The 27505-nt window shown below is 43.3% G+C and overlaps 1 protein-coding gene and 1 long non-coding RNA gene across 3 annotated transcripts; one reads left to right on the top strand and one right to left on the bottom strand.

Annotated features, from left to right (window-relative positions):
• Positions 1-1567: 1567 nt before the first annotated feature.
• On the bottom strand, positions 1568-17095 carry ATP6AP2 (ATPase H+ transporting accessory protein 2). Its single transcript, XM_074968964.1, has 9 exons — positions 16971-17095; positions 14730-14860; positions 12009-12137; positions 8883-8978; positions 8547-8684; positions 8197-8250; positions 4217-4366; positions 3033-3149; positions 1568-2641 (listed from the first exon to the last, which is right to left on the bottom strand). The coding sequence occupies exons 1-9, from the start codon at positions 17020-17022 to the stop codon at positions 2456-2458; spliced, it is 1053 nt and encodes a 350-aa protein (XP_074825065.1). The 5' UTR covers positions 17023-17095; the 3' UTR covers positions 1568-2455.
• LOC141996711 (uncharacterized) lies at positions 16153-21176 on the top strand. Of its 2 annotated transcripts, none has more exons than XR_012641588.1 (3): positions 16153-16276; positions 20538-20709; positions 21099-21176. It is a non-coding gene; the product is annotated as an uncharacterized LOC141996711 (long non-coding RNA). The 2 variants fall into 2 exon arrangements; XR_012641587.1 differs by lacking the exon at positions 16153-16276 and adding an exon at positions 16340-16368.
• The last annotated feature ends 6329 nt before the right edge of the window (positions 21177-27505 follow it).

Here is a 27505-nt window from a genome sequence, read left to right as displayed (position 1 = left end):
CATGCTATCTTGATAGCTAATTCATGCAAAGGTCATTGGTTGTATGAGGGAGAGTGCACAGCTGGTGGAGTACTTGGCCCAACTCTGCAGTTCTTCAAAACCACCTCATTCACCACCCGCACACATGAACACAGATCTTCCAGGACTGTCACTGTGTATGTATCACTCTGAAAAACCAAGGATCTCTGACTCAGTGTGAAAGGATGGAAACAGCTATGAACATGACTGGGAGCTTCTTCCTTTAGAATAACACCAGGTTCGATCACTGGGCCCTGTGAGAGCCCGATGGAATGTTAGAGGCCAAAGGTTCTGTGGCGGTTGGAATGTGAGTTGATCAGAGGAGGTGGGAGTAACAGTTATGTGGGGTGAACGAGCTGGTTGTTCCTCCAGCCAGGGGGCAGCTCTGTGCACAGGCTTTGGGGACCATGTACAAACAGCAACATGGCTCACTACAGCACAGAACAGGAGCCCCAAGATACTGCCTACATATGTAGCTTTACTGCTGCTCTATATGGTTTTCTGTTCACTGGTATGTCATAACCATAAAGGGAAGGGTAAACACCTTCAAAATCCCTCCTGGCCAGAGGAAAAACCCCTTTCACCTGTAAAGGGTTAAGAAGCTAGGATACGTTTCCAAGCGGGCTCTTTCCCTGTTATATATTTGTTAGCCACTTGGTGGTGGCAGCAATAAAGTCCCAGGGTAAAAGGTAAAATAGTTTGTACCTTGGGCAAGTTCTAACCTAAGCTGGTAAAAATAAGCTTAGCGGGTTTTCCATGCAGGTCCCCACATCTGTACCCTAGAGTTCAGAGTTGGGAAGGAACCTTGACAGGTATATGCTGCTTTATGGTGTGATGTTGGGAAAACAGTACACAGACACACTGGTGTGAAGGCCCACCACAAATACTGAAGTTATCTGGTCCAAGAATTAGACAAGTGAATAGTTTCCATACATACCTATATGTGGGAGCACTATTACCAGTACCGATCTAAGCTCTGACCATACCCATTGCCAGGAAAGAAAGCTACACTCACTGGTCACAGCAACCCTAAGGAAAAATTAACCAGATACAGAGCACAGATGGTGGATTACCTGAGCCACCTGTACAACAACATAGGCTTTCATCTACTAGTTATCCAAGTAAAGGTTTTGTGTAAACAATACAGAAAGCAGGGAGCAGCTTTGAATAGTTAGATCACTACTGGCTTGTGAAAGCCTTTAGGTATTAACTTTCAAAGCACTAAGATCGATCCATGAAAAAAACACTACAAAAAGGTGGTCACAGTGTCATTCCAATTTTTTACAGATGGGGAAACTGAGGGACAGTGATGGAACCAACTTACCCGAGGTCACCCAGCAGGCCCGTGGTAGAGCCAGGCATAGAAGCCACAGTTCTTGTCTGTGCGTTTTTTGGTGTTTGTTTTTTAAGAGGGCCTAATGTATTTAGATAGATGTAGCCTTCTGCATTTGTTTGGTTTAGCTTAAGTTAACTCAGTTTTGTGCTGAGTATGACTACCCCTTAATGGAACTGTGCAGGAAAAATAAATGAACTCCAGAGCAAATGTTACTTGTTTTGTTTATTGAATGGTTGAAACACATGAGTAATAAAAATGGAGTATGGTTAAGTGCCAGTTATTGGTCCACTTTTACCACCAAAAACAGGTGTTTGAACAGCTACAACTAGTAACATACATGGAAAGAATTAGAAGCATCATAATGTAAGCTTCTACAGTATATTACATTAAACTTTAAGGACCCAGACTATTTTCTATATTTGTAGTTTCCTAACTGTATAGACCAACCACACCAGTGTTCTTACCTATTATCTCTCTGCAGTCCTTTTAAATGCAGCAGTGAGCTGATAAGATCTACACCAAGCCTCATTTTGGCTATGGTTCATGGTGGTGGCTGGAATGTAAAAAAACCCAAATACTGTTTCAACCAGAATTGTTCTTGTGGAACTATTCCCAATTTGAAGGCTTTACATAAATAGCGCTATAATCTGTTTTTCCCTGAACACTACATGTGCCATTACAAATATTTACATCAACAAACATTTACATCTGGTTCATAATATACAACACAGCTTAACAATAGTTTCTAAACCTCCAGTGTAAAAAGTTTAAATCAGAAAGTTGCTATCATTTCAGTGCATTTTTTTCACATATTTATTCACAAGAAATATAGGGTATTATTTCTAAAATTCATTTTGTGTTACCAAAATGGAATGAAGGTATATAGTTTAGTAATAATTAGGTCATGGTTTTATAGCAGGCTGTAGATTCACCTTTGTAAATCCACTCTGGTAGTACTACTCACATCTAAAGAGAGCCAAAAGAAAACACAAGGAACCATTAGAGAAATAAAAGCACCTTTAAAGACGTCCACATTTAACCATGCCAAAATATTATTTTAACACTTCAGAAGTGGCCATACTCCTTTCCCAGGAATGAAGTTCAATCCATTCTTATCTTCTGATTTGTCATCCTGTAAATAATGCTGTCATAGCCAGGATCCATGTTCCAGAGGTTGTAGGAAATTACAATCACAGCTAATGCAAGGCCTATCATGAGCCACAGAACTATATTGAAGACCACAGCATAGTTGAAGTTGTATGAATATCCTAGGTTATATGAGGTGCTCTGCAGTGAAAGAAGGACAGTATGGTTTAAAGAAGTGAGACATCTGGAGGCCAGCAGTCACAATGCTCCTGAAGTCAGCCTTCACGCAGAACACATTTCTGATTATACTAACATTCAGACTGCCCATACCAAGAGATGGATATTTTGCACAGGCAACTCTGGAGTTACTAACACTAAATACTAATGCACTTAAGTGACTGGCATCATAAATGGATACAAGGTCATTTCACTTACTATGTTTGTTCATCATGCCTAGTGTCTAAGCCACTAAAAGTTGAAAAGGTTGCTACAGTATCAAGTCAATATTCTAGTTCTGCAAAATGGAGTGATACACACATTCACATTTTTAATAATTGATCTGCAGAACAGGGGTTTAAAGCACATTCACTACCTGTGCAGTCTGGAGAATGGATCGACTCTTCCTCACAAGGGGAGTATCAAATGTCTTTGCAGTCACCACCTCTACCACGGCATTCCCACCATAGAGATTATACATCTCATCTGCAAACTGAAAGATCAACAATAGTTTAGTTTCAGATATATGCAATAGTTACTAAATCTGACACTCTTGTAACAGAAGATGCACCAACGCAGAAGATCTGAACAATCTGGAGAAATCATGGAAGTCTCCAATGATTTGAGTCTGCTAATGAATGCCAACTGTTAGCTAGTTTAGATCATCTCTTTACAGACCACTGGACACTTGTCCAGGATCCTAAGAGTTTCTTACTGACCTCCTCTGGATACATGTGCTCTGATATGAAAGCTGCTATATCCCATTACATATACTCTGGGTCATTTTATTTTCCCCAGTTCTGTACTTAAATTAAGATTCCTACTGGAGAGCAATTCTGATCAAATGTGAACATCTGACACACACTGGACTGCTGTATATGAACGGAATATTTTACAGAACAGAGATGTTTAAGTTAGTGAATTAAGAATCTAGTATTTTGCCTCACTGTATTTTGGCATCAGACTTTCGATACTAGCAAGATGGAGTTGTCTCAGTTCTTGATGGACATTTGTTTAGATAAAATCCACAACTGGTAGCCTGCTCAGGAAAGGAATGAAACAGCAGGTATTTGGGAAACTTGGAAATGGTAGAGCTCCTCAAGGTGGGAAAAAACACACAGCACCTGACCACATTGTGCTGAGCTAAAGCTAGAGCTATTTCCTTCACATTTTCAGCCAGGTTAAGAAAGAAATGCCTATAAACAAAGTCTCTGTTTTTAAACCAACTCATCAGGACATACTGATTTACACATTTGTTAATATCACCCTCCGACTCCTACACGAACAGCTCTGACCTGCCAAAAAGTCCCTCCAATACCTTTCTAGCTGAGGAGTGACCAAACTACAGAAGTTTGATTTGATAATTGACCGAGGGACTAGAGTTTACCCAACCAAGAGATGGTGAGGCCAACACAAAAATGGCAATTCACACCAGAATGCTGTACGACCAATGAATATTGATGTTCAGCTGTCTTGTGAATATAAAACCAGTATTGTTCAATTAAAATTGTTATTCAGACAGACTTTACAGAACAGTATTTATGGCAGATCTCCTTTTACCTTTTGCAGGGAATCAGCAAGAATCTGAGAGGCATCCTTGAATTGCTGAGAGTCTTCCCCATAGCATTTCCCAATCTCTTCCAAGCCAGCCAGTTCCAGTGAATACAGATCTGGGGAGTGATCCTTTGCCAGATGCTTATGTCTAGACAACTTAACGGGGCGGGGGGGAAGTGAACCACAGGGAAAAAATGAGTTAGTTTAAATACTCAGTCCAATGAGATTTAATCACTGATTGAGACAGCTTCATTTTTGTCTGACATATTCCATGCAGACTTGGAATTCTGCCAGAACTTGCCATCTTGGATCAGAGAAGTGTCTATAGCTGGCTCTATTGTCTTCAAAATGGGAGGCAGGGTAGCAAGTGCCTGGGTAAGCTTATGCCAGAGATTGTTTTAAAAAGAGGCACATGCAACAAGAGTTACAGTTCCACTGAAAGAGGTCTCATCCATAAACTTAAGGAACGCCTATGGATTTATGTCAAAATCCTGATTCTAATATTGCTGTAGTAAGCAGAGAGCTTGCATAACAGCATGAAGAAAAATGCATAAATTCCATGGATGCCCATGGTTTCCTGTGCTACTAAATTGACCTTTGCTGTGAATTTTATTAATATGAAGTTTATTTTTTCTGCTGTCCAGCTATATAAGCAGTATTTCTTCAAGATGTGAAATCTCAGGTATTTGACTGCCCCCGCCACCAATCACCACAGAATCCAAGCACCTCACAATCGTTAATGAATGCACCCCCGTGACCCTTATGAGCTAGGGAAGTCCTATTATCCCCATTTTGCATCTGGGAAGTGGAGACAGACTATATGACCTGCCCAAAGTTACACAATCTGTGGGAGAACAGGGAATTGAACCTGCCTCTATCATCACTGCATTTTTTTTAACCTTGTTTCTGGTCTTTGGTATATTGGCAAGTCCTCATAGACGTTAAGGCCAAAAGGGACCATCACGATCATCTAGTCTCAACTCCTGCACGTTGCAGGACATAACCTCACGCACCCATTACTACAATAGACCCCTAACCTCTGGCTGAGTTACTGAAGTGCTCAAATCATGATTTAAAGACTTCAAGTTACAGAGAATCCACCATTTACACTAGTTTAAACCTGCAAGTGACCTAGGCCCCATAGGAAGGCAACCTCCCTCCCACAGTCTCTGCCAATCTGACTCAGGGGAAAATTCCTTCCCAATCCCAAATATGGTGATCAGTTAGACCCTGAGCATGTTGGGAAGACCTACCAGCCAGACTCAAGAGCCCTGTAGCAACTCAAGAGCCCTCCCCATCTAGTGTCCCATCACCAGCCACTGGAGATATTTGCTGCTAGCAGTCGCAGATCGGCCAAATGCCACTGTAGGCTGTCTCATCATGCCATCCCCTCCATAAATTTATCAAGCTCAGTCTTGAACCCAGTTAGGTTTTTTGCCCCCACTGCTCTCCTTGGAAGGCTGTTCCAGAACTTCACTACTCGGATCGTTAGAAACCTTCATCTAATTTCAAGCCTAAACTTATTGATAGCCAGTTTATATCTATTTATTCTTGTGTCAACATCGGTGCTTATCTTAAATAACTCATCGGCCTCCCTGGTACTTCTCTCTCTGATGTATTTATAGAGAGCAATTGTATCTCTCCTCGGCCTTCTTTTTGTTAGGCTAAACAAGCCATGCTCTTTGAATCTCCTCTTGTAAGGTAGGTTCTCCATTCCTCTGATCATCCTAGTAGCCCTTCTATGAACCTGTTCCAGTTTGAATTAATCTTTCTTAAACAAGAGACCAGAATTGCACACAGTATTCCAGATTAGGTCTCACCAGTGCCTTGTACAATGGTACCAACACTTCCCTGTCTCTACTGGAAATACCTCGCCTGGTGTATCCTAGGACTGTATAGCCTTTTTCACAGCTGCATCACAGTGGCAGCTCGTAGTTAGCCTGTGATCAACCAATACACCTGGGTCTTTCTCCTTCTCTATCATTTCCAACTGATACATCCCCAGTTTCGTGAAAAAATTCTTGTTGTCTTAGTCCCTAAGCGCATGACTTTGCACTATTAGATTTCCATCCCATTTCTATTACTCCAGTTTTCAAGATCATCCAGATTTTTTTGTATGATATTCCGATAACTCCTCCATATTGGCAGTACCTCCCAACTTTGTGATATCTGTAAATTTTATTAGCACACTCCCACTTTGTGTGACAAGATTATTAATAAAAATGTTAAATACAATTGGTCTCAAGACCAATTCCTGAGGAACTCCACTAGTAATCTCCCTCTAGCCTGACAGTTCACCTTTCGGTATGACCCTTTGTAGTCTCCCCTTTAACCAGTTCCTTAGCCACCTTTCAATTCTCATATTAATCCCCATCTACTCCAATTTAACTAATAATTTCTCATGTAGAACTCTATCAAAAGCCTTACTGAGAACCAGGTAGATTAGCTCTATTGCATTTCTTTTTTTCTTTTTTAAACCATCAGTTCTCTTCTCAAAGAAGGAGATCACATTAGTCTGGCATGATCTACCTTTTGCAAAACCATCTTGTATTTTATTCCAGTTATTGTTCACCTCTACGTCCTTAACTAATTTCTCTTTCAAAGTTTGTTCCAAGCCCTTGCATACAATTGAGGTCAAACTAACAGGCCTGTAGTTTTCCAGATATTTTTAAGAAAGGAAAACATTAGGTATTATATTAGCAATTCTCCAATCATAAGGTATGACCCTCAAGTTTACAGATTCATTAAAAACCCTTATTATTGGACTTGCAATTTCATGTGCCACTTCCTTTAATATTCTTGGATGGAGATTATCCTGGCCCATGATTAAATCCCACTAAGCTGTTTGAGTATGACTTCCACCTCAAATATGGTCATTTCTATTTTCATATCCTCATTTCCATTAGCCAACCTCCCACTATCCCTAAGCTTCTCATTAGCTTTATTAAAAACGGAGGCAAAGTATTTGTGTAGGTGTTGAGCCATGCCTAGATTACCTTTCATCTCCATCCCATCATCAGTGTTTAGCAGTCCCACTTCTTTCCTTGTTTTCTTTTTATTTATATGGCTATAGAACCTTTTACTATTGGTTTTAATTCCTTTTGCAAAGTCCAACGCTGCTTGGCTTTTGACAGTTCTCACTTTATCCCTACACTTTCTGACCTCCAAGAAGTAGTTTTCCTTGCTGATCCCTCCCATCCCAGGCAGGCTTGCTGCTTTCTCTTAAGTCACCTGTTTGAGAAGCTTGCTCAGAAATCCTTCCCTATAAATGTTTTCCCTTTGCCTGGGATGCTGGCTACAGATAGCTTCTGCAGCTTGGACTAGATGACCTCTCAAGGTACCTTCCAGTCCTATGATTCTGTAACAACTCTGTACTGAAATTTAACCCACACAGCCAGCTATGGCTTTTGACTACTGGTTGTGGAAACATGCACTAAAGCAGCAATATCCAACTTCTTCACCTAGAGGGAAGAATAATCATTTCATTTCAAGAAGGTCAAGGAGCCAATACCAGGTTCATATTCTCTAACCCTGTTCTACTCCCATTGCACCATTAGGCAGCATATAAAGAAAAAACAGGAACCACCCACAAAATCACCTGCTGGGGATTCCCCAGAGATGTTGGAAGAGAAAGCAGCAGCTCAGAGTGCCCCAACTCACACCAGGATTTTTGCAGGGAGACAAGAAATGATGCCACCTCCCCCATTTTAGTGGCAGAGCTGATTCAAACACTTCAGTTTAGAAACTACAGGGTACATCTCAGAGAACACATTTGCAATCTCTAAATACACACTTTATTAAGTCACTTTTGAAGGCCACAGTTCAAATCCCCAAGAACTACAACTGGTTCCTGGGAATGCAATTTGGACGTCACTGCCCTAGAGATCTTCACACATAGGATGTCAGACTTTAAGAAAAGCGTCTTTCAAAATTCCCTCAATCATATATGTAAGACATATAGAGTGTGTTTGAAAAGTTGTGCTCACCAAGCTGGAGATATCATGCAAGACTTGTAGTTCTGACAGAAAAAGCAGGTCAACCTAGGGGAGAGAGAGACAGGTATTTTCTGAATAGAAACTGAAGATGAGGCAGCCTAATTTTGTTGCACATCTCAGCAGACTGCAGCTATAAGCAGTAGCTTTTTGTTACTGGATCAAACAATGCCCCAAATCAATTAATCACCATCTTCTAGTACTTAAATATGAAACTTGGGGGGAAACTTCCCCCTTGGACAACAAAGAGATGAAAAACAAATGAGCGTATTTCTTAAACTGAACTCAGAAAAGTAGATCAGAGGCAGTTTAATTAAAGCAGTATTCATCGGCCACTGTCTTACCTCATTGTTTCTGCTGAGGGAGTTCAGGGGAAGTGAACTGAGAATGGAGTTATCCTGGAAAAGGCGGTTCCGTAGCTGTCGCAGCGTGACGGAAAGGTCCTCAAATACAGAGTTTGCCTTTCCCACCATATAAACTCTCTGTAAGAACAGTCATTATGTAAATATGAACATAGTTCAGTTTTGGATTTTTCGAATTTCACAGATTAATTCCATTACACATGCAGGTGCTTTTGTAATACAAGATGGTCATACAGCCAAGAGGTTTAAGCACATCAGTTCCCAATTGTGTGGTTTAACTCTTATTTCAAATGGTTTAGGAGATGCATCAATACTCACTTCCTCACTGGGAGCCAACTGCAAGACTACAGGGGTTTCCTCAGAGAACAAGGTGTGAATAGCATTTGCAACACTGTCAAGACTGAAAGGAACAGCCTGAAAAACAATAAAGCTCTAATAAGGAATTCTGGCCAAAATGGGGTTAAAGCAACATGTCCCAAGGAATTTCCATCCTTCTCTACAAGAACTGTGACTGTTTTGTACATTGATTACATACTTATGCTCAAACAGAGACATTTATACAACAGTCAGCATGCAGCCAGCCTTAACTGATAAAAGTGCAACAGATGTGTCTGTGCATTGTGGGCATGGTATCAGCATTTTAATACTTTCCCCGGAAATTTAGAAAAAGGGAACAATTTTAGAGTCCTTTGTTAAATACAAAATTAACCTCATTAAATCGTATTAAAAATGAAGATGCAAAATGGAAAGGAATGCATACTATTCATCCTACAGCTAAGATGTTTTCTATAAAAGAAAATGCAAGCTTCATATGCTCATGTTACATCTACAAGGGGTGCTAGGAAATTCAGAGTAAGGGTTCCCAAAGCAACCTCACTGTGAGAGAGTTCAAAAGTTCAACACTAGACAATGTGACAAAATATAAACTGGTTAATTGTGTCAAGATAAAGACATTCCTTGAGGGATGTTGGAGAGGCACATGACTTATGAAGAGATAGATGGACTAATTTAATAAATTAGTATTAGTTTTGTTCTCAAGAACAGCTCGACTTTGCAAAGTTTTAGTCACCCATTCACTTTTGATGACTGAGTAAAATATTAACTACTTCATCATTATGATAAAGGTGAAACAGGTTTTCTACCTACAATAAAACATTTCAGGAAGATTTTGCAAAGGTTGACTGCTCTTTTAGGAGTCTGTAGGGGTATTCAGAGTTGATTCGCTTTCACCCTCAAAAGGAAACATTTTCCAAAGCTGAGGAAAAATGAGTGAAATTGATTGGGAGGAATAGTTTAGACAGAGAAATGTGAATTAAAACTGACAGTTCTTAAAGAAGAGTTTATTAGATGGCCAAAAAGACATGATTCTACAATCAAGAACGAGGACAACTTAGGTTAAAAGCCCATCCTGGTTCAGTGGCACAGTGATGGCAACAATTAGAAATTTAAAAGCAATACATAAGTGGAAAAAGGAGGAAATAGATATAAATTAGAAGTTATATGGTATAAAAAATTTGAGGGAAGGTAAAGACATTGGGGAAAAATCTGGCTGGCGAGGTTAAGAACAATAAGAAATTAAAGCTTATTTGGAACAAAATAAATTCTAGCAATGAAATAAGCCCATTACTAGACAGATGGTTAAATTGTTAATGATGGTATAAGTAAAATAAATATTTCTGTTCTGTATTTGAAAGAAGCAGAATGATGTACTCTTATCACATGAGGATGATGAAGTACTTTCCAGTCCATTAGTAACTAAGGAGAATGCTAAACAATCATCTACTAAGAATAAACAATTTGTAACCACCAAACCTAGATTATATGCACCCAAGAAGCCTGAAAGAGTTCGCTGAGGAGATCTGGTTTGCTAATGTTAATTTTTAATAAATCTTGGAATACTGGGGAAATTCCAGAAAATTGGAAGAGGACTAATGTTGTGCCAATATTCAAAAAGGGCAAGCGGGATGACCTGGATAACTATATGCCAGTTAGCCTGACATCAATCCTGGTGAAAAGAATAGAAAAGCCAATACAGGATTCAATTGATAAAAAATTAAAGACTAGGAATATAACTAATGCCAGTCAACTTGATTTTATAGAAAATACATCTCAAACAAACCTGATTTCATTCTTTATTGAAATTACAAGTTTGGTTGATAAACTACACATTTGTAATATACTTTGACTTAGTACCACATGACATTCTGAGTACTGATATTGTAAAGTGTCAATTTTTAAAAGTACATGCAAAATGGATTAAGAACCAGCTAACTGATCGATCTCTAATTGTCAACGGGGAAATCATCATTGAATGGGAGTGATTTAATTGTGGCAGGATCAGTACTAGGTCCAATGCTATTCAACATTTTTGTCAATGATCTGACAGTAAACATCAAAATCACTGCTGATAGAAGATGACACAAAGATTGTTGGAGTGGTAAATGATGAGGATAGGGTAGTCATACAGAGCAATCCACATTGCTTTGTATGCAGGGCCTATTCAAACAAGTGGCTTTTAATACAGTCAAATGCAAAGATATACATGTAGGAATAAGGTACGTGGGCAATACCTACAGAATGGGGGACTGCATCTTGGAAAGCAGGGACTCTGAAAATGATTTAGGATTCCTAGTGGACAAGCAATTCAATATGAGCTCCCAGTGCAATTCTGTGGCAAAATACGATTCTTAAATATATAAACGGGATTAGTTAGTAGGAATAGGGAGGTGATTTTACTTCTGCATACAGTATCAGTGAGACTAAAACTGGACGACTGTGTCCAGTTCTGATGTCCACATTTTAAAAAGAATTTTGAAAGATTGTAGAGGGTTCAGAAACCCACAAAAATGATGGCGGGCTGGAGAAAATGCTTTATAGTGAAAGACTTAAAGGGAACCTGTTTAATTTATCAAAAAAGATTGAGAGGTGAGTTAATTTCACTGTATGAGTATTTTCACATGGAGAAAACACCATGTATACTAAAGGGTTCTAATCTAGCAGAGAAAAGCATAACATGAACCAATGGCTGGAAGCTGTAGGTGGGCAAATTCAAACTGGATGTGAGGCACAAATTTTTAACGGTTATAGCAATTTAACATTGGAACAAACTACTAGTAGAAGTGGTAGATCCTTCACTTCTTGATGTCATCAAAACAAGACTAGATGCCTTTCTGGAAGATGTGCTTTAGCCAAACACAAGTTATTGGACTCAATGCAAGGGTAACTGACTGAAGTTTACCATCCTGTGATTTCCAGGTCAGACTTGATCTAACAGTCCCTTTTGGCCTTAATTCTTTGACTCCATGAAAAGCTATGTGAAGTATAAAAAGCATAACTGGTGAAAGGTTAGCTTGTGGGATTTTTTTCGAACACCAAGCAATACTTTCAGTATTAACAGAAGTAGGAGTAACACAGACACAAATACAAAACATTGCAGATACTTACATTCTCAACAGGGTATGAAATTCCATCTTTAAGCATCACCAGCTTGTCTACTCCCTTCACAGTCACCAGAACAGTAGCTCGAGGACGATGAAATATATCACCCACTGCAAGCCCAGGCCAGGAAAGGTCCTGATAACAAATTTAAAAGCAAAAACTTTTGCTTAGCTCGAAATCAAATCAAACTACATCAAATGATTAATGTAGAGAATTTGCAGGGATATCAATGAATCTTTATAGGAGAACCCACTGGAAACTTAGTAGGGAGTCTAAAAGCTTGAAAGGATCTACCATCCCACGAAAGTGTGTTCCCCTTCCCCCACGGAAGTTTCTTTGTTAATTCTCTATTAACAGCAGGCCATCCATAACATTATTGTAAGAAAAAGTGTCATTCACATACTGTACAATGTTGGCTTATTAAACGGCCTATGTGGCTACTGAACCAAGTTTCACAGTCGAGACTGCCACATTCCACAAGATTCACTGAGAGAGTCCATTTACGATGATATTAAAAGCAACTTCCCATGATTTGAGGGAAGTAGCAAGCTTCTTTAGTATGCAGGTAGCTGGAGGAATATTTTTATTCAAATACATGCTTTTTATAGACCAATAATATTTAGCCACAATGGAAAAAATACATTGCCGGGATGTTTCTGGTACAACTATAAACGATAAAGGCTAATGATTCTGACATTTCAGTAGAAGTAATTAGGCTCTAAAGCAGTGGAAAGGTTCTGCAACACAGACAGATGCTTTGGCAACTTGTTGAGTGCAAGAGCTGGGTCTATTTTGCATGTAATTGTATATCTGCAGAAATTACATGAACATTGACCAGGGTATTTTTCAACCACAAAAAAGTTACTCAATACAGGTGTCAGTTTTACAAGACCAAGATAAATACACTTTAAAATTAACCATGTTTGCTATGACCTATATATTCCTTATAGGAGAAAGAGAAATTGATTGAGATCCCCATTAACAGAAAAAAAGATGATTAGTTTTATCCCCCCCTACAGGGAGAGAACGGCAGAAGGATTCGTTTTGGAGACCCCTATTTTAACATTTCAGCCTGTTTAGCAAATGGGGAAGTTCAAATCTTTTACGTGTTTCAGATTGCCCAATAACTTAACAGTGCATTAGTACACACTGTGATCACTTTTTAAAAAAATTAAAGTTTGAATGCCAGAAGGTCTGAAGGGAGAACCCTAAAAATCCCCTACAGTGCAGTTTCTAATCTCCTAGATTATGATTCATATCAAGACCACAAATTAAGGCTCCAATCCCGCAATGAGCTCCCCATAGCTGCAGGAGTCTGCCTGTATGGAGTTTATTATGGGATCAAAGCCTTAATCATGATACACCTCTACCCCGATATAACGTGACCCGATAAAACACAAAATTGGAAATAACGCAGTAAAGCTGCACTCTGGGGCGCAGGGCAGCACGCTCTGGTGGATCAGCGCATCAGCACGTCTGGCTCCGACACGCTGCTCTGAGCAGTGTGTTAAGGGTGCTGGGCCTGAGCTCAGGGGTTGGATAAGGGGCAGAGGGTCTCGGGGAGCAATCAGGGGACAGGGATTGGATGGTTCAGAGGTTCTAGGGGCAGGGCGGTCAGGGGCATTGGATAGGGCGTGGGAGTCCCATGGGGCCTGTCAGGGGGTGGGGGTGTGGTTAGGGGCAGGGGCAATCAGGGGACACAGGGATTGGGGGTGATTAGGGTCGGGGGGGGTGTCTCTGGATGGGGCGGTCGGGGACAAGGAGCAGGGGGGCTCAGATGGGGTGGGGTCTTGGGAGGGGGCAGTCAGGGGACAAGGAGCGGGGGGGTTGGATGGGTCAGAGGTTCTGAGGGGTCACTCGGGCGGAAAGTGACTATTAATAATGGAAATGCTCGAGGTCAAAGCAAGTTCGATATAACGCAGTTTCACCTATAACACGGTTAGATTTTTTGGCTCCCAAGGACCGCGTTATATCGGCGTAGAGGTGTACTTGATATCTACTTTCACTTTGTGTGTTTGTTTTTCTGAGTGGAGGAATAGTTAGCTGTAACACAATTTGAAGGCTTCTCCCCTTCCCCACGCTCTTCTAACATTTTGTTCTTTATGTGTACGGGGGGGGGAGCCTGCTAGATCTGGACAGTCCGAAGGGCCCGAAGTTAAGCAGGGACCACTTAGCTTAGAAGAAGGAACAGACTGCTGAACAGAATAAGTTTTCTATTTCATATCACAGTTACCCCAGGAAAAGCAGCGTGGTGAAAATCATGTTGCCTAGTTGGCCAAAAAGCATTTGATTTTACCTTGTGCCTCAAGTGGATGTTCAGCACATGTAGTACATAATCAGTCCTGCTCTGTTTAATGGAGAAACTACTAAAACTATTCTTAAGAAGTTCTGCTCTTAGTTTCAAGACAGCAAGTGTAGTTACCTGTTAACAGGGTATTTTCATAGTCCAAAAGATAGCACACAAGAGGCCCTGTAGACATTTTATTATTAATCATTTATATTGCAGTTAGCCCTTTAATAACAGTTTCACTGTAGAGAAGGAAGAACACAAGTTAGATTCCCAAGGTTTCTGAATTTCCTCTTAGTGGTCTGTTTTTACTAGTTCCTACTTTATTTCCAGCACATTTTATAAAATCTGTGTACCACAACTACAACTGAAAGCTCTCAGAAACAACCAATCTGAATTTTACATTTTACAGCTTTTTCAAAATGAAACCTGAAACATACTTCTTCAACAGAAAAGCCCATGGATAATGCAGCTATGTCTGGGATCCGCTCCCCTGGTATTGGCCAACTTCCATCTCGGAAAACGACAGATTGGGGTGATCGTAAGACACTAAACTCATCACCGGAGACACCTAAAACAGAAACACTATTGACAGGCAAGTCTGGTAAAGCATAAGTTTCTTAAAACCCTGTGAAGCAGATGTGTATTGCAACAACCTCTTCTTGATTCTCAGCCTTCCAGTGCACATATCTACCAAGTCAAAACAGAGAGCTAAAGAGAGCCATAAATTTCAATGTATTAGGATGCAATGGAAAATTCCAGCACAGTTATGTATAGACAAACTGAGGTATTAAACTAAATCAAGGCACAAAAGCATGAAAGAGGTTCTATTAGTAAATTTTTTAATTAGTTATACCATTTTGACCTTGGGGAAAGAGGGGAATGCTCCAAAACCTGATTCTGGATCATAAATTCCAGGCAGGTGTTGACAGTAAATATAAGCCATGATATGACATATTCATACCAACTGAACAAAGTATGTCTCAAGAATTTCAGTTTGTTGCTCTCAAAACAATGACAGGCAGAAGAACAGAGGAACAGGTCCACCTATAGTTGTTTGCCAAAAATTCAAGCACTTCTTTATTGATGGCAGCTCATCCTGCTGAACAGCTGCAGTTTTAATAGAGTAAGGACCCTCATTTCTAAGGACTATTTTTCTGGATCAATATGGGTGGGGGCAATTTACAGACTAACAATAATAATATTGGTAGCCTGTCAGCCTTAACATGTTTCTTTACTACTTTACAGGCTACACTCACACAATTTACTCTGGACAATTTGGCTTAGATATGGTATCTGATTTAGAGCTTTTTCTTTTTTAAACCCAATTTTCCTTGCTGGGTTGACAGGCACAAACAGTTAAGTTACTTGCTCAAGGTCACAGTGAGCAAAACTGCATTTAAACTCAGGAGCCAACCGTTTTGCCAGCTATGCTATAATCATTTGACCAAAAATGACTCATTGGGCTACATGTTCCGTGAAGCCTTGGAACACAATTTTGAGTTACAATTCATCAAGCATATTCCTATCCAAACACTGAAGGGTAACATAATCATAAGGAAAGGAGGACTTGTGGCACCTTAGAGACTAACAAATTTATTTGAGCATAAGCTTTCGTGAGCTACAATGTTAGTCTGTAAGGTGCCACAAGTACTCCTTTTCTGTTTGCAGATACAGACTAACATGGCTGCTACTCTGAAACGTTTCAGAGTAACAGCCGTGTTAGCCTGTATTCGCAAAAAGAAAAGGAGTACTAAGGTGCCACAAGTATTCCTTACTCTGAAACTCTGGAGTCACCTTATGGGTCAGGTGGTAACTCTTTCCAAGACCAGAAAGTTCTGGCATTAACCACAACTGACACTTTGGGTCACACCCTAGGACACGGATGTCCAACTTGTGGCCTCCAAGGGCAGCTGTGTGAAAGGAGAAGGCCTGTGTTCCACAACCGTTCAACTTTTTGAACCAACCCCATTGGTCCGCCAAAGAGGTAGGGGAACTGCCTCCGCCGCAGCACCTCCGAGGCGAGCAGGGCAGGCTCTCAGCAGGGTTGGGGCACCGATTCCTCGGGCGATGAAGCTGGTGAGGCTCTGGGAACTTGGGGACACCGCCAGGCTCCGGGCTGCACCGGCGCGTGGATGCGGCTACCCGGGCTCGCTCTGCGGCGCAGCCACACCCGGCAGCAGAGTCCGCCGCGGGTCACCCGCGGGGAGCGGCCCTTCGGCCGTGACAGCGACCGGGCACGCGCTCGCCTTCCCCCAGGAAGCGCCGATCTTCCCGCAACGGCCACCGCCGGCGCTGCCCAGTGACAGGGCCGCAGACTCCGAGGGGAAGTCACGGGAGCGGCCCGGGCTGATCCCACCGGCCCCGTCCGTCAGCGGGACCCGCGCAGCGACTGAGCGTCACCCGCCCCGCGCGGGCCGGGCCGGGCCGGATCCTGTCGGGCAGCGCCCGAGCCAGAGCGTCACGAGACCCAGGCAGCAAAGCGGCACGAGCCCCTCCCCGGCTCCGCCTCGCGCCGGACCGCGGCCGCCCCCGAGCTCGGGCGCCGGAGGCTGCTCACGAGGGAGCGGGCGGCTGTTGAGCCGCTCATTAGCCTCGGTGACCGCCGCCGCCTCCCCCCGGGCCGAGCTGGGGCGAGCGCGCCCCCTGGGCCCCGCGCTCTGCCGACCCCCGGCGCTTACCAGCCAGGAACGCCGCCGCCAGGGCCCAAAGCATCATCCCCGCCCGCCCCATCCCTGCACAGCCACGGCCCGACAGCTCGGAGACTGGGGCGGAGCGACGCCCGGGCCGCACACACTGAGCCCCACAAACCCCGCCCTCCCGAGAATGCTGACTGACAGTCCCGCCAGCCACTCACAGAGCGCCCATCTGGCAGGCCCGAGGGGCAAGGGGTGGGACTATGTTCTGAGTGACAGGGGAACTGACCACTCATCGTGTGAGGGGTCTCTTCCTCTCCCTTTCCACCCTCTTCCAGTGCGTCACTGCCCCGGAACTGACCGGCCAGTCCCTAGTCCGGGCAGGAGGCGGGGCTTTTTCTTGAGTGATACCCAGCCTGGCCGCTCACAGCGTGAGGGATCGCGGCATAGAGGCCTCGTTACCGTCGGGGGGGGGGAAGGGGCGAGGTCACTCTAGTAGCAGGTGGGGTCTACTCATAAATGGCAAGTGGTGTGACCACTCACAGTGCCGGAGATCTACCCCCTCCCAACCCCCAGCCCCAGTGTGCCCACTCCTATCCCACGTGACCACTTTTGCAAGAGGCGGGGCCTGGCCGGGATGTGGGCGGGGCATCTACCTGATTGACAGTTAAGTTAACCATTCACCATGTAAGGGGTCGCTGCTGCACCCTCTTCCACACATAAATGAGGAGACAGGCCCAGCAGCCTTGGTGGCTCTGTGTGACCAAGCTGGCTGCTCCTGGTGTAGATGAGGGCTGCTATGTGTTTATTATTACTGTGTCAAGTCATGGTGTGTGGTAGCACCCCTGGTCCCAGCACCACTGGCAGAGTATGGCGGCCCCTTCCCCACCTCGCTATAGAGACCGCTCTGAGAGCAGGGTCTCTCCCGCCCTGGCTGTGTGCCTCAATGACTCCGTGCTCACCCCAGATTGATGTGCGTGACACTTGCTTTGCTGCTGCTCTGACCCCTGCTCTGCAATGCTGCCCCTGGGGCCAGAGGGCGTGGGGTAGCTCCTGTGTGGTGCACTCGGCCTGACGGCAGTGAAGGTTGGCGGGAGCCTGCCGGTGGCTCCCTGCCTTCTTCAGAGTGGTGTCAGCCTTTGCTGGTAGCCCTGGCTGCCACCCTTGAGGCTGCTGCTGGTTCTTGTTGGTAACAGGAACATGCTGTTGGGTACTTACGCCCTGCTTCTGTGTGTTGTTCATAACAGTTGTAGCAAAAGCTCCCAAAGATAGTGGCCCTGGCAGGGATTTCCTTACCCCTCCTCAACTCCCTCATCTCCCCCTGCCCAAGTAATCAACTAGCTATATGTAGTGTTGCTAGTTTAGTTTTTTCCAACTAGATCTAGTTGTTTTAATTTTTTTCTAGTGGGGGGAATTCCATTTAGTTTTTTATTAGAAATTTAAATTGAAAATGAAACATTAATACTATGGTGAACATACAATCACATTTTGCCTGGGACAGTTCCTTTTTAAAGCGCTGTCCTGGCTATCCCAATTTTTTTGGCAAAAGCAGGGTGCGAGGAACATGTGAGGGTAACTGGTGATGGCAGCCCTGTGCAAGGGGGAGGTAGGGGCCTCAGCCTCACGTAGGTGGCAGGCAGGACTTGGGCGAGCAGCTCAGGCCAGGGTCGCTCAGGCTAGCCCCACTTGGTGTTCCGTTTTCCCTTCGGGAAATATGGTCTCCCTAATACACACTTTAAAGCATATATATGATAAAATACTTGTACCTGAAAAACCATAATAGGTTTGAAAGGTATGAACATTGACTTGCTTCCTTGCACAGCTGTGTTTTTTATGACAATGTCAGCAAATTCATTTTGGCAATGTTGGCTGACCTAATGCTTACAAATCACCATTTGAAATTAAGGTCTGAATGAGCTCTCCTCTGATGGCTAGTTATGAGCTGGGGGGAAAAGGCTTCAGGACCAGACTGTATTTAAATGAACACACCTACTCTGCCTAGGTATCCAGCAGGCAGAGGTGTGTTGCCCAAATGATCAGTTTTGGCTGGTGTTGGGTTACAAATCACTTTTTGCTTTCCACAAGTTACACTTAGTATAACTTTTTATTAGTGATGTATCTGAATATTTGGATGCTAATATTTAAACTGTATTATTAAATTTATGAACCTTAATTTGGGATATTGCAGATTATGTACTATATGTATTTTATGACTTTTTAAACCAAACTTTGTAGTTTTGAATAATTTAAGCATTATACCCAAATGAATGAAACTATTTCTTTAACCTGTGTATTAGATAATTTTAGCATTAGCTTTAATAAATAAATTTAAATTGAATGCAGGGGTAATAAAATGTGGTTATCCTTATTGTATGAGTAAAGGGCAGCAAAATTGTATTTAGCCTGTCCTGTTTGTGGGGGTCACCCTCAATTGAACTGAACTCACTAAGCAGGGTGTTCAGATGCCAGATCACCGTTGAGCGTGAGGATAGATGTTTTGTCTGGTGGTGTGGGCTCTGCCTAAGGCACCACTGGTTACAGGCACCATTTGACTCCCCCTTGCTCCTGTTTAAAGATGGAGCTGATTAGGCTCCATTGAGAGTCTTTTATTAGAGCTGAAATTACTGCTAACCGCGTCTAAGTGCTTAGGCCTGCTCTGGGACAGGGTTTCGGTGGACCATGCTGCCTAGCCTGCGCAAGCAGTGAGGTTGCCCCACTGAGAGCTGAAATCATTGGGAGCTGGGTGGAACCTCAAGAGGCCAACTCTCAGAGGTCACAGTAGAGAGGCAGGTGGCAGCAGAAGGTGGTTGTCAGGATTCTCTCCCCACTCTGGGGTACAGATGTGGGGACCTGCATGAAAGACCCCCTAAGCATAGTTCTACCAGTTTAGGTTAAAAACTTCCCCAAGGCACACATTCTTCCTTGTCCTTGGGTGGTATCGCTGCCACCACCAAGTGAGTTAGACAAAGATTCAGAAAAAGGACGACTTGGAGTTCCTATTTCCCTAAAATATCCCCCCCCAACCGCTTCACCCCCTTTCCTGGGGAGGACTGAGAATAATATACCAACCAAATAGGTAATCAAGGTGAGCACAGACCAGACCCTTGGGTTTTTAGGACACTGAAAACCAATCAGATTCTCAAAAACAGAATTTTATTATAAAGAAAAAAGTAAAAGAAGCACCTCTGTAAAATCAGGATGGAAGGTAATTTTACAAGGTAATGAGATTTAAAACACAGAGAATTCCCCTCTAGGCAAAACTTTAAAGTTACAAAAAAACAGGAATAAACCTCCCTCTTAGCATAGCGAAAATTCACAAGCTAAGACAAAAGATAATCTACTGCCTTTCCTTCTTATTACTTACAATTTGTAATCTTAGATGCTTATTTCAGGTAGGGTTTTAGGAGATGTGTTTTTCCTGCCCTGGTCTCTCTTTGTTCCGGAGAGAACAACAAAAGACCCCACAAACAAAACCTCCCCCCACAGATTTGAAAGGATCTTCTTCCCTTATTGGTCCTTTTGGTCAGGTACCAACCAGGTTATTTGAGCTTCTTAACCCCTTACAGGAAAAGGAGGTATTTTATGCTACCCTTAGCTGTATGTTTACTACAGTGGTGATGCAGGGCCTTTGGTGATGGAGCAGATGATGGAATGGTGGCATGAAGAACAACAGCAGATGGAGGAACGAGCAAGTTGCCAACCCCCCGCACCCCTCGGGGTGGGAGGTGAACTCATGTGAAAGCATCTCTGTACTCTGGGTCTCCATTGACCAAGGACAACAACTGTGAGTGAGGAGGGGCACATTAAAGGAACGTTTGTCTGTCGGACTATGTTTTAGTGACTTTGCTCCAGACTGCTAGACTTGTGACTGGGAAACATATAAATGTATGCTTCCTGGTAGGCCAAGTTTTTTAAAATGCATTATTTGCCAAGGTTGTTATCTCGCATCATTGCTATCTTGAGAGGTCATTATCTTGGGGAATTTCTGTACTAAAGATTTTATTATTGTATCATAATTTTTTCAAACGTCAATTTAAATTAAATATATTTTTGAAAATTTTTTTTGTTTTGTTTTAGAAATCTTTTATGTGATTTGGTATAATTTGCATTATCATTATGTTAAATTTACAGTATCCTAAGAAAACATTTAATTTATTCATATCTGTTTCACAGTTGCAGGTCAAAGTGAAGATAAAAAGACCAAAAAATTTCTTTCCACTCAAAGGCATCAGAAACGAACCAATATGAAGAACACACCAAGAATATACCAACACGTCAGCTGACTGTTCAAGTGCTGTATCTACATCTGAACAGCCCAAAGCACAAACAGTGCGATCTACTGAAGAAACAGTGTGTACACAACCTGAAGACAGTTCCCGATGTTTGTCAGTCAAAGTTTTCCCATTTATTGAAGTTACAGAAGATGGTTACTGGTGCACCTCTTGCAAAAAAGCTTATGAAGAAGAAAAGCTTCCCACTGCTACAACTGGTAAAACTGGAGGAGCTTGGTTTGCCAGACCAATCACCAAATTAATGCTGAAAAACTACATGAAAAGGATACAAAATACCAAGCCTCTGGACTGCATCAACATGCAGAAAGCCCTATAAGCCAGTCTCTGTCAAAGCCAATCTTAAAAGTACTTAATGAGGCTGTTAAGAATGCTGGAGACACAACATAGTTTATGCAAACAAACATGGCTGTCAAATCATTCTTTCTATTTAAGCAAGAGATATGACACACTACAAACTGGCCAGGGCTGTCCTTACCCATACGCAAAGCACGCAGCTGCGTAGGGCACCACCAAATTTCCTAGTGCCCTGCTCCAGCCCCTGCTCCGGCTCTTCCCCAGACCCCCGCCCCAGCCCCACTCCCACTCCCCTTTAGATTGCAGCCAGGCCTGACCCTGCACTCACTGCATGGTAAGTGGAGCGACCTGGCCCCAGCCTGCTCCGCTCCCCTGGCTCCCAGCCATGCTGCTGGCGAGTGCCGGCGGTTCCCCCCTCCCCCCAAGCCTGGGAGCCAGGGGAGCAGAGCAGCCTGGGGCCCAAGGCCTCCACGGGTGGGAGCGGGGGGATCTGGCCCCAGACCTCTGCGGGGGCACTGTGTGGGGCCCCAGGCCTCTGCGGGGCTGGCCACTTCCTGCAGGAAGTGGAGTGACCCAGCCCAAGCGTGCTCCGCTCCCCTGGCTCCCAGGCTTGGGGGGAGGGGGGAACCGCCCCCCAGCACTCACCAGCGGCGCAGCTGGGAGCCAGGGGAGCAGAGCAGGCTGGGGCCGGGTCACTCCACTTCCCGCAGGAAGTGGCCAGCCCCCGTTCCCCACGGAGGCCTGGGGCCAGCCCCCCCATGGAGGCCTGGGTTGGGGGATCACACAGCCCCCCCAGAAGGGGGCTGCATAAGGCATCAAAATAGCTAGGACGGCCCTGACTGGAGGCCAATGTTAAGTGCATTGTCACTTGTTAATCATGAAGTTGGACACTGGTTCTGATCAAGACTGGCAAATGCTCATTATCTTTCTGCAAGAAACTCAACTGACTGGTTAGAAGCACACGGTGCAACAGTGAAAGACTCAGCAGTTGAAAAAACAAAGAACTTTCTCACCGCATTCAGAAAATGTGCATACATGACTTATGAATGCACCAATGCAAATAGGCATCAAGTATCAATTCATTGTGTACGTTATCTTGATGTCAGTGGTAGGCCAGTAGATACAATCTAGATGTCACATAGACACATAAGCTGTATCTGTGATATATTAAAAGAGTTAAATGCTTGTAAATTGAACCCCAAAGAGATGGCTGGTTGTGCATTTGATGGAGCTACAACTTCTCTGGAAGACATGGTGGAGTACAAGTTTTGCTCAGAGAAAAGTGTAACCCTAATCTTTCCTATGCACACTGCAGAGGCCATCTACTTCAGCTAGTGCTAGTACGAGCTGCAGAATATTCAAGAGACATTTAAAAAAAGCCATAAATTTAATGTCTTCGTACTCTTTCTCCCCCTCCCCCCCAAGAGTTCAAAAAGACTGACGTCTTGGAAAAACTAGAAGATACCCTAGGACTGAAGTTCAAATTAGTCCAACCTGGGAAAACCCACTGGCTTTCTCATGAGCAATCCTTGGCTGTTGTCTTAAAATTACTCCAGTCATTGTTACTGGCTTTGGAAAGCATCCACCGAGATGAGATGGATTTAAGTAGTGAGGCTGGTGGACTACTTTTGCTGCTACGTTCAGAGAAGATAATCACCATTCTCTTTCTTGTAAGTCTACCGTTGAAATCACTTGGGTCGTTAAACAATGCCGTCCAGGCATCTGCTAGAACAATAGTAAATCTTTGTCCAGCAATAGAAGTTACACTTGGATCAATCAGAGAGATATTATTAAAAACATACTAAAAGAAGCAAAGACTTCAGTCCAGAAGTTGACTAATGAAGGCACTTACTTCTTGTTCTCTTTACTTAAGGAGTCAATATGTTTGTTAAGTTTCAGAGTAACAGCCGTGTTAGTCTGTATTCGCAAAAAGAAAAGGAGTACTTTTGTGGCACCTTAGAGATTAACCAATTTATTTGAGCATGAGCTTTCGTGAGCTACAGTATGCATCCGATGAAGTGAGCTGTAGCTCACGAAAGCTTATGCTCAAATAAATTGGTTAGTCTCTAAGGTGCCACAAGTACTCCTTTTCTTTTTATGTTTGTTAAGCCACTTGAAAAAGTACACAGACTTGATTCTTACAAATCTACAACAGATTCTGCTCAACCTTTATGTAGCTTTTACAGACGCCTGTCTGATAAAACACTGAGAGTTGAGTGGAGTGGGGCCCTACCAGCAATGGGGCTGCCATGTGATCAGGACAGAATAAAGAATTTGAACACAAAGTGGAATATCATAGGACAAATGAATGAAGATTCGACTTCAACTTCTTTTTTTATCATCACTACTGGCTTGACCCGATCTTTGTGCTATGTTTCCTGGGATGAAAGAAGTAGGAATTCATTCCTTGCTACTCCCAACAGCTACAGGTGAGTGTTCTTTTTCATCATTGAATAGAACTTTGTGTTTTGAAAGAAGTCACCTTCTGCCCGGTCATGTGACTGAACTAATGAGCATATCAATTGAAGGACTGGAAGTACTGGACATATGAGAAGCCACCAAAGATGAATGCACTGCATTGAGAAGTTCATTAACAGAGTTGTGCAAAATCACAACAAGAGGCCAAGAAGGATGTCGATGTAGGGCTTCATACAAGGCTTGAGTAGCCAACTTTAATTTATGTGATGATTTTAAACCATGAGTGTTCTGTCAAACTTTTTTTTCCCCATACAGCCCACCTTCACCCTCACAGTTTCATTCTGCGCCCTCACCCCCTGTAAATTCGAACAGGCTTCCCCCCCCCACCTTTAAATACATGGACAACACTAGACCCAGGACATGCTGGGGCTTTGACTCTGCAGTGATAGATGTGCAATATGCTTCTGTGCCTAACTGATGCTCTAGTGACTTCAGTGAGGCACCACGCTGCCACGGGAGACATGCCCTGGGTTTGAATCAGGGTCATGTAGTCAAGAAGGCTGGTTGTCTGTAAGATTCTTGCCTCATTTGTTGCAGTAGTTGGAAGGTGTGTAGTGAGTGAGATGGGATCACAGGAAGAGAAGGAGGGTCTCATGGTTAAGGCAATTCAATACTGCCCTGGAGAACTGGATTCTATCCCTATCTGTATTACAGAGTTGCTGTGTGATGAAGGGTAAGTCACTTACACCAAACCTTTCATAGGTGGCCACTAATTGTGTGTTCCAGATCTGAAAAAGTGTTGATCACTCTCAGCTGCAATTAAGATCTATGGGAGCTGTGCTTTGAACATTTAAATGCTGCATAATTGACAAGTCAGGCCCTCAAATCAAACACCACAAATTAGTGGACATTTGATGTTAATCTCTGTGTCTCAGAATAACAATATCACTTCACAGAGGTGCTGTGAAAATAAATTATTGATGTTCATGAAGGCCTGATACACCACGGTGATGGGCACCATAGAAATTTCTAGGAGGAAGTTAATAATTCTGTCTTCACAGCAGCATTTGAACAGTGTGCAGTAAACATGGCCTGGGGCCACCCACTGAGCAATGAAGATAAAACAAAATATTGAATCACAGCTCGTTCAGTGAGCCCCATCCATCCTGGGCACTGAATAAGGAAGGAGTCCTGTGGAAAAAATAGTTCATGATCATGTAACTAATAATTGTATCCGATGAAGTGAGCTGTAGCTCACGAAAGCTTATGCTCAAATAAATTGGTTAGTCTCTAAGGTGCCACAAGTACTCCTTTTCTTTTTGCGAATTGTATCCTAGTACATATGCATAAGTGGGTTGAATTAAGGTTGCCTGTGCAACCTTAATACTGGCATGTCCTAATTTTTGAGTGCTTGACTTTGCAACTGTAGTCTTTTAATATAGGGGTGTCAGAGTATTTTACCTAGATAAGTTTCTTGCACTGAGGAGCCTGTAATCTAAAGTAGACAACCACAGGACAATGGCTCAAGAAAGGGGTGATAATGAGCATAGGGCAGGAAGGATGGCTTAATGAGCTGACTTTTGAGGAGTGCTACAAATCAGAGGGTGCTTGGGGGATGAGAATAGGTGTTCCAAGTGTAAGGGGCAACATGGAAGGAAGCACAAGGGAAAATAAGGTTGTGATTAGGGGGCAGGGGTATGTTAGAAAAAAGTAGTACTTTTGCATTTAATCTAAATCAAGAGTCCTTCGCTGCTGTTATGTGAGTGTGGTGGTGGTGGTGGTGGGGGGAAGATGTTGTCTCAAGGATCAGAATGAGGCTGTCCTGTGACTGTTATCACTTTTGTCTTTGTCATATATCTACATAAGTTGTGTTGTCAGCTTGCAATTGTATAGGTGTCTCACAACACTTGGTGTTTTTCTTAAAGCCCCAGCTCCTGAAGTCATGTTAATACATAAAAATCTCAGCCTGAAGAACAACTCTGTGTGGTTCAAAAATTTACCTCTCTCAGCAACAGAAGTTGTCCAGTAAAAGATATTGCCTCATCCACCTTGTCTCTCTTACAGCCTGGGACCAACATGGCTACAACAACGGGGCAAACACATCTCAGCTTTCACTTATATATATATTTTTTTTAAAAGTTTCAGGCCGTTATGGTTGTAGAGCAAATCTTGAAAATGTGAACCCTGGAGGCTCAAAACCCAGTAGGAAAATAAAAAGAACCCCAACTTCCTGATTTTTTGGGGCCTGGTTAATGATGTTTTCCGTGGTTAATGTTGGTAATTCTGTAACTTGCTATCCTACTGCTGGAAACAGGAAGGAGAACAAGGGCCCGTAGCTGGCAGTTCTTGCCTCTTTTATGTTGTTTCTTCTGTTTTGTTGTTTGGGTTTGTTTTCCTCCACAAATCCCAACAGGAATATTGTTTGTAAAAGAACTTTCTGTTCCACTCGCTGTGTCTTGCTCTTGTGTTCTGGTTCGCTCTCATCTGTTTTTCTTCCATGGAAAATATCTTAGCAGAAACTGTGCTATGAAATTGAACTTTTGCTAAACCTTTACACCAGTTTGCCCTGCCCAGTGGGAGTCTGTTTGTCAGTGAAGCCCAGTATAGGACAATAATACCATAAATGTACAGAGTGGGAAAACTCTTAACCTTTTCTCTGGGATCTTGGTTAGGATCCAAGTTGTGCTTCTATGAGAGTGAATTTTTTCATCCTGTATTCAGTCTCTTGTGGCAAAACCTCCAAGTCTTAAAACTGTCTGATGAAACAGACTATATTGTAATTTGCTGCTTAGGGTAGGCCAAAAATGAGGTAACATGGACTTTGTCTCTATAAGGATTTGTTTTCTAAAATCTCCTGCCATTGTACTACTGTTTCAGTTCCACTAATGGCAGTAAGAGCCATAGGCGCCAACTCCATGAGTGCTCCAGGGCTGCAGGACCCATGGGAAAAATACAGTGGGTGTATCCACCAGCGGGCCGCACTGATCAGCTCCTCCCGCTCCCTCCCAGTGCCTCCCGCGATCAGCTGTTCAGCGGTGGGCAGGAGGAGGGGGTGGAATGGGGCAGGAAGAGGTGGGGTGGCAAGAGGCGGAGCAGGGGTGGGAGCTTGGAGGAAGGGGTGGAGTGGGGGCGGAGCAGGGGTGGGGGCTTGGAGGAAGGGGTGGAGTGGGGGCGGAGCGGGGGGCAGAGCTGGGGTTGAGCACCCCCGGGAACTCAGAAAGTCGGTGCCTCTGGTAAGTGTAGGAGAACTAGTGACCACCAGCATTTTAAGCACCATGTTGTGCAGATTTGCCCTGAGCTGGATTAGATAATGTGGTGCTTAAAATGTTGCAGCTGTCTGGAGCCCTGTCTCTACTAGCATTGAAGTCATCAGTGAAGATAAAATGATGGTAGTGCAGTGATGGATCATAAGAAAAAGCTTAGGGCTTGTCCACACTGAAAGTGCTGCAGCAGTGTACCTCCTGGCATAGGTACTCCACCTCCCTGAGAGGCAGTAGCTAGTACAACAGAAGCCCTCCCCTTGACATAGCACTTTCTCTACTGAGAGTTAGGTAGGTATAGCTGTATTGCTCAGGG

Source organism: Natator depressus, chromosome 1 (assembly GCF_965152275.1).
Source record: "Natator depressus isolate rNatDep1 chromosome 1, rNatDep2.hap1, whole genome shotgun sequence".
Classification (NCBI taxonomy): domain Eukaryota; kingdom Metazoa; phylum Chordata; order Testudines; family Cheloniidae; genus Natator; species Natator depressus.
This window is presented reverse-complemented; position numbering and strand designations above follow the sequence as displayed.

What these genes read in the sequence shown, in the direction of transcription:
- ATP6AP2 (XM_074968964.1), bottom strand. Translation starts at nt 17,022, where the DNA reads ATGGGGCGGGCGGGGATGATGCTTTGGGCCCTGGCGGCGGCGTTCCTG. An exon ending in TGGGCTTTTCTGTTGAAGAA is followed by an intron (nt 12,138 to 14,729) that starts GTATGTTTCAGG and finishes ATTTGTTATCAG; the next exon opens with GACCTTTCCTGGCCTGGGCT. An exon ending in TTGCTGATTCCCTGCAAAAG is followed by an intron (nt 3,150 to 4,216) that starts GTAAAAGGAGAT and finishes TTGATCTTTCAG; the next exon opens with TTTGCAGATGAGATGTATAA.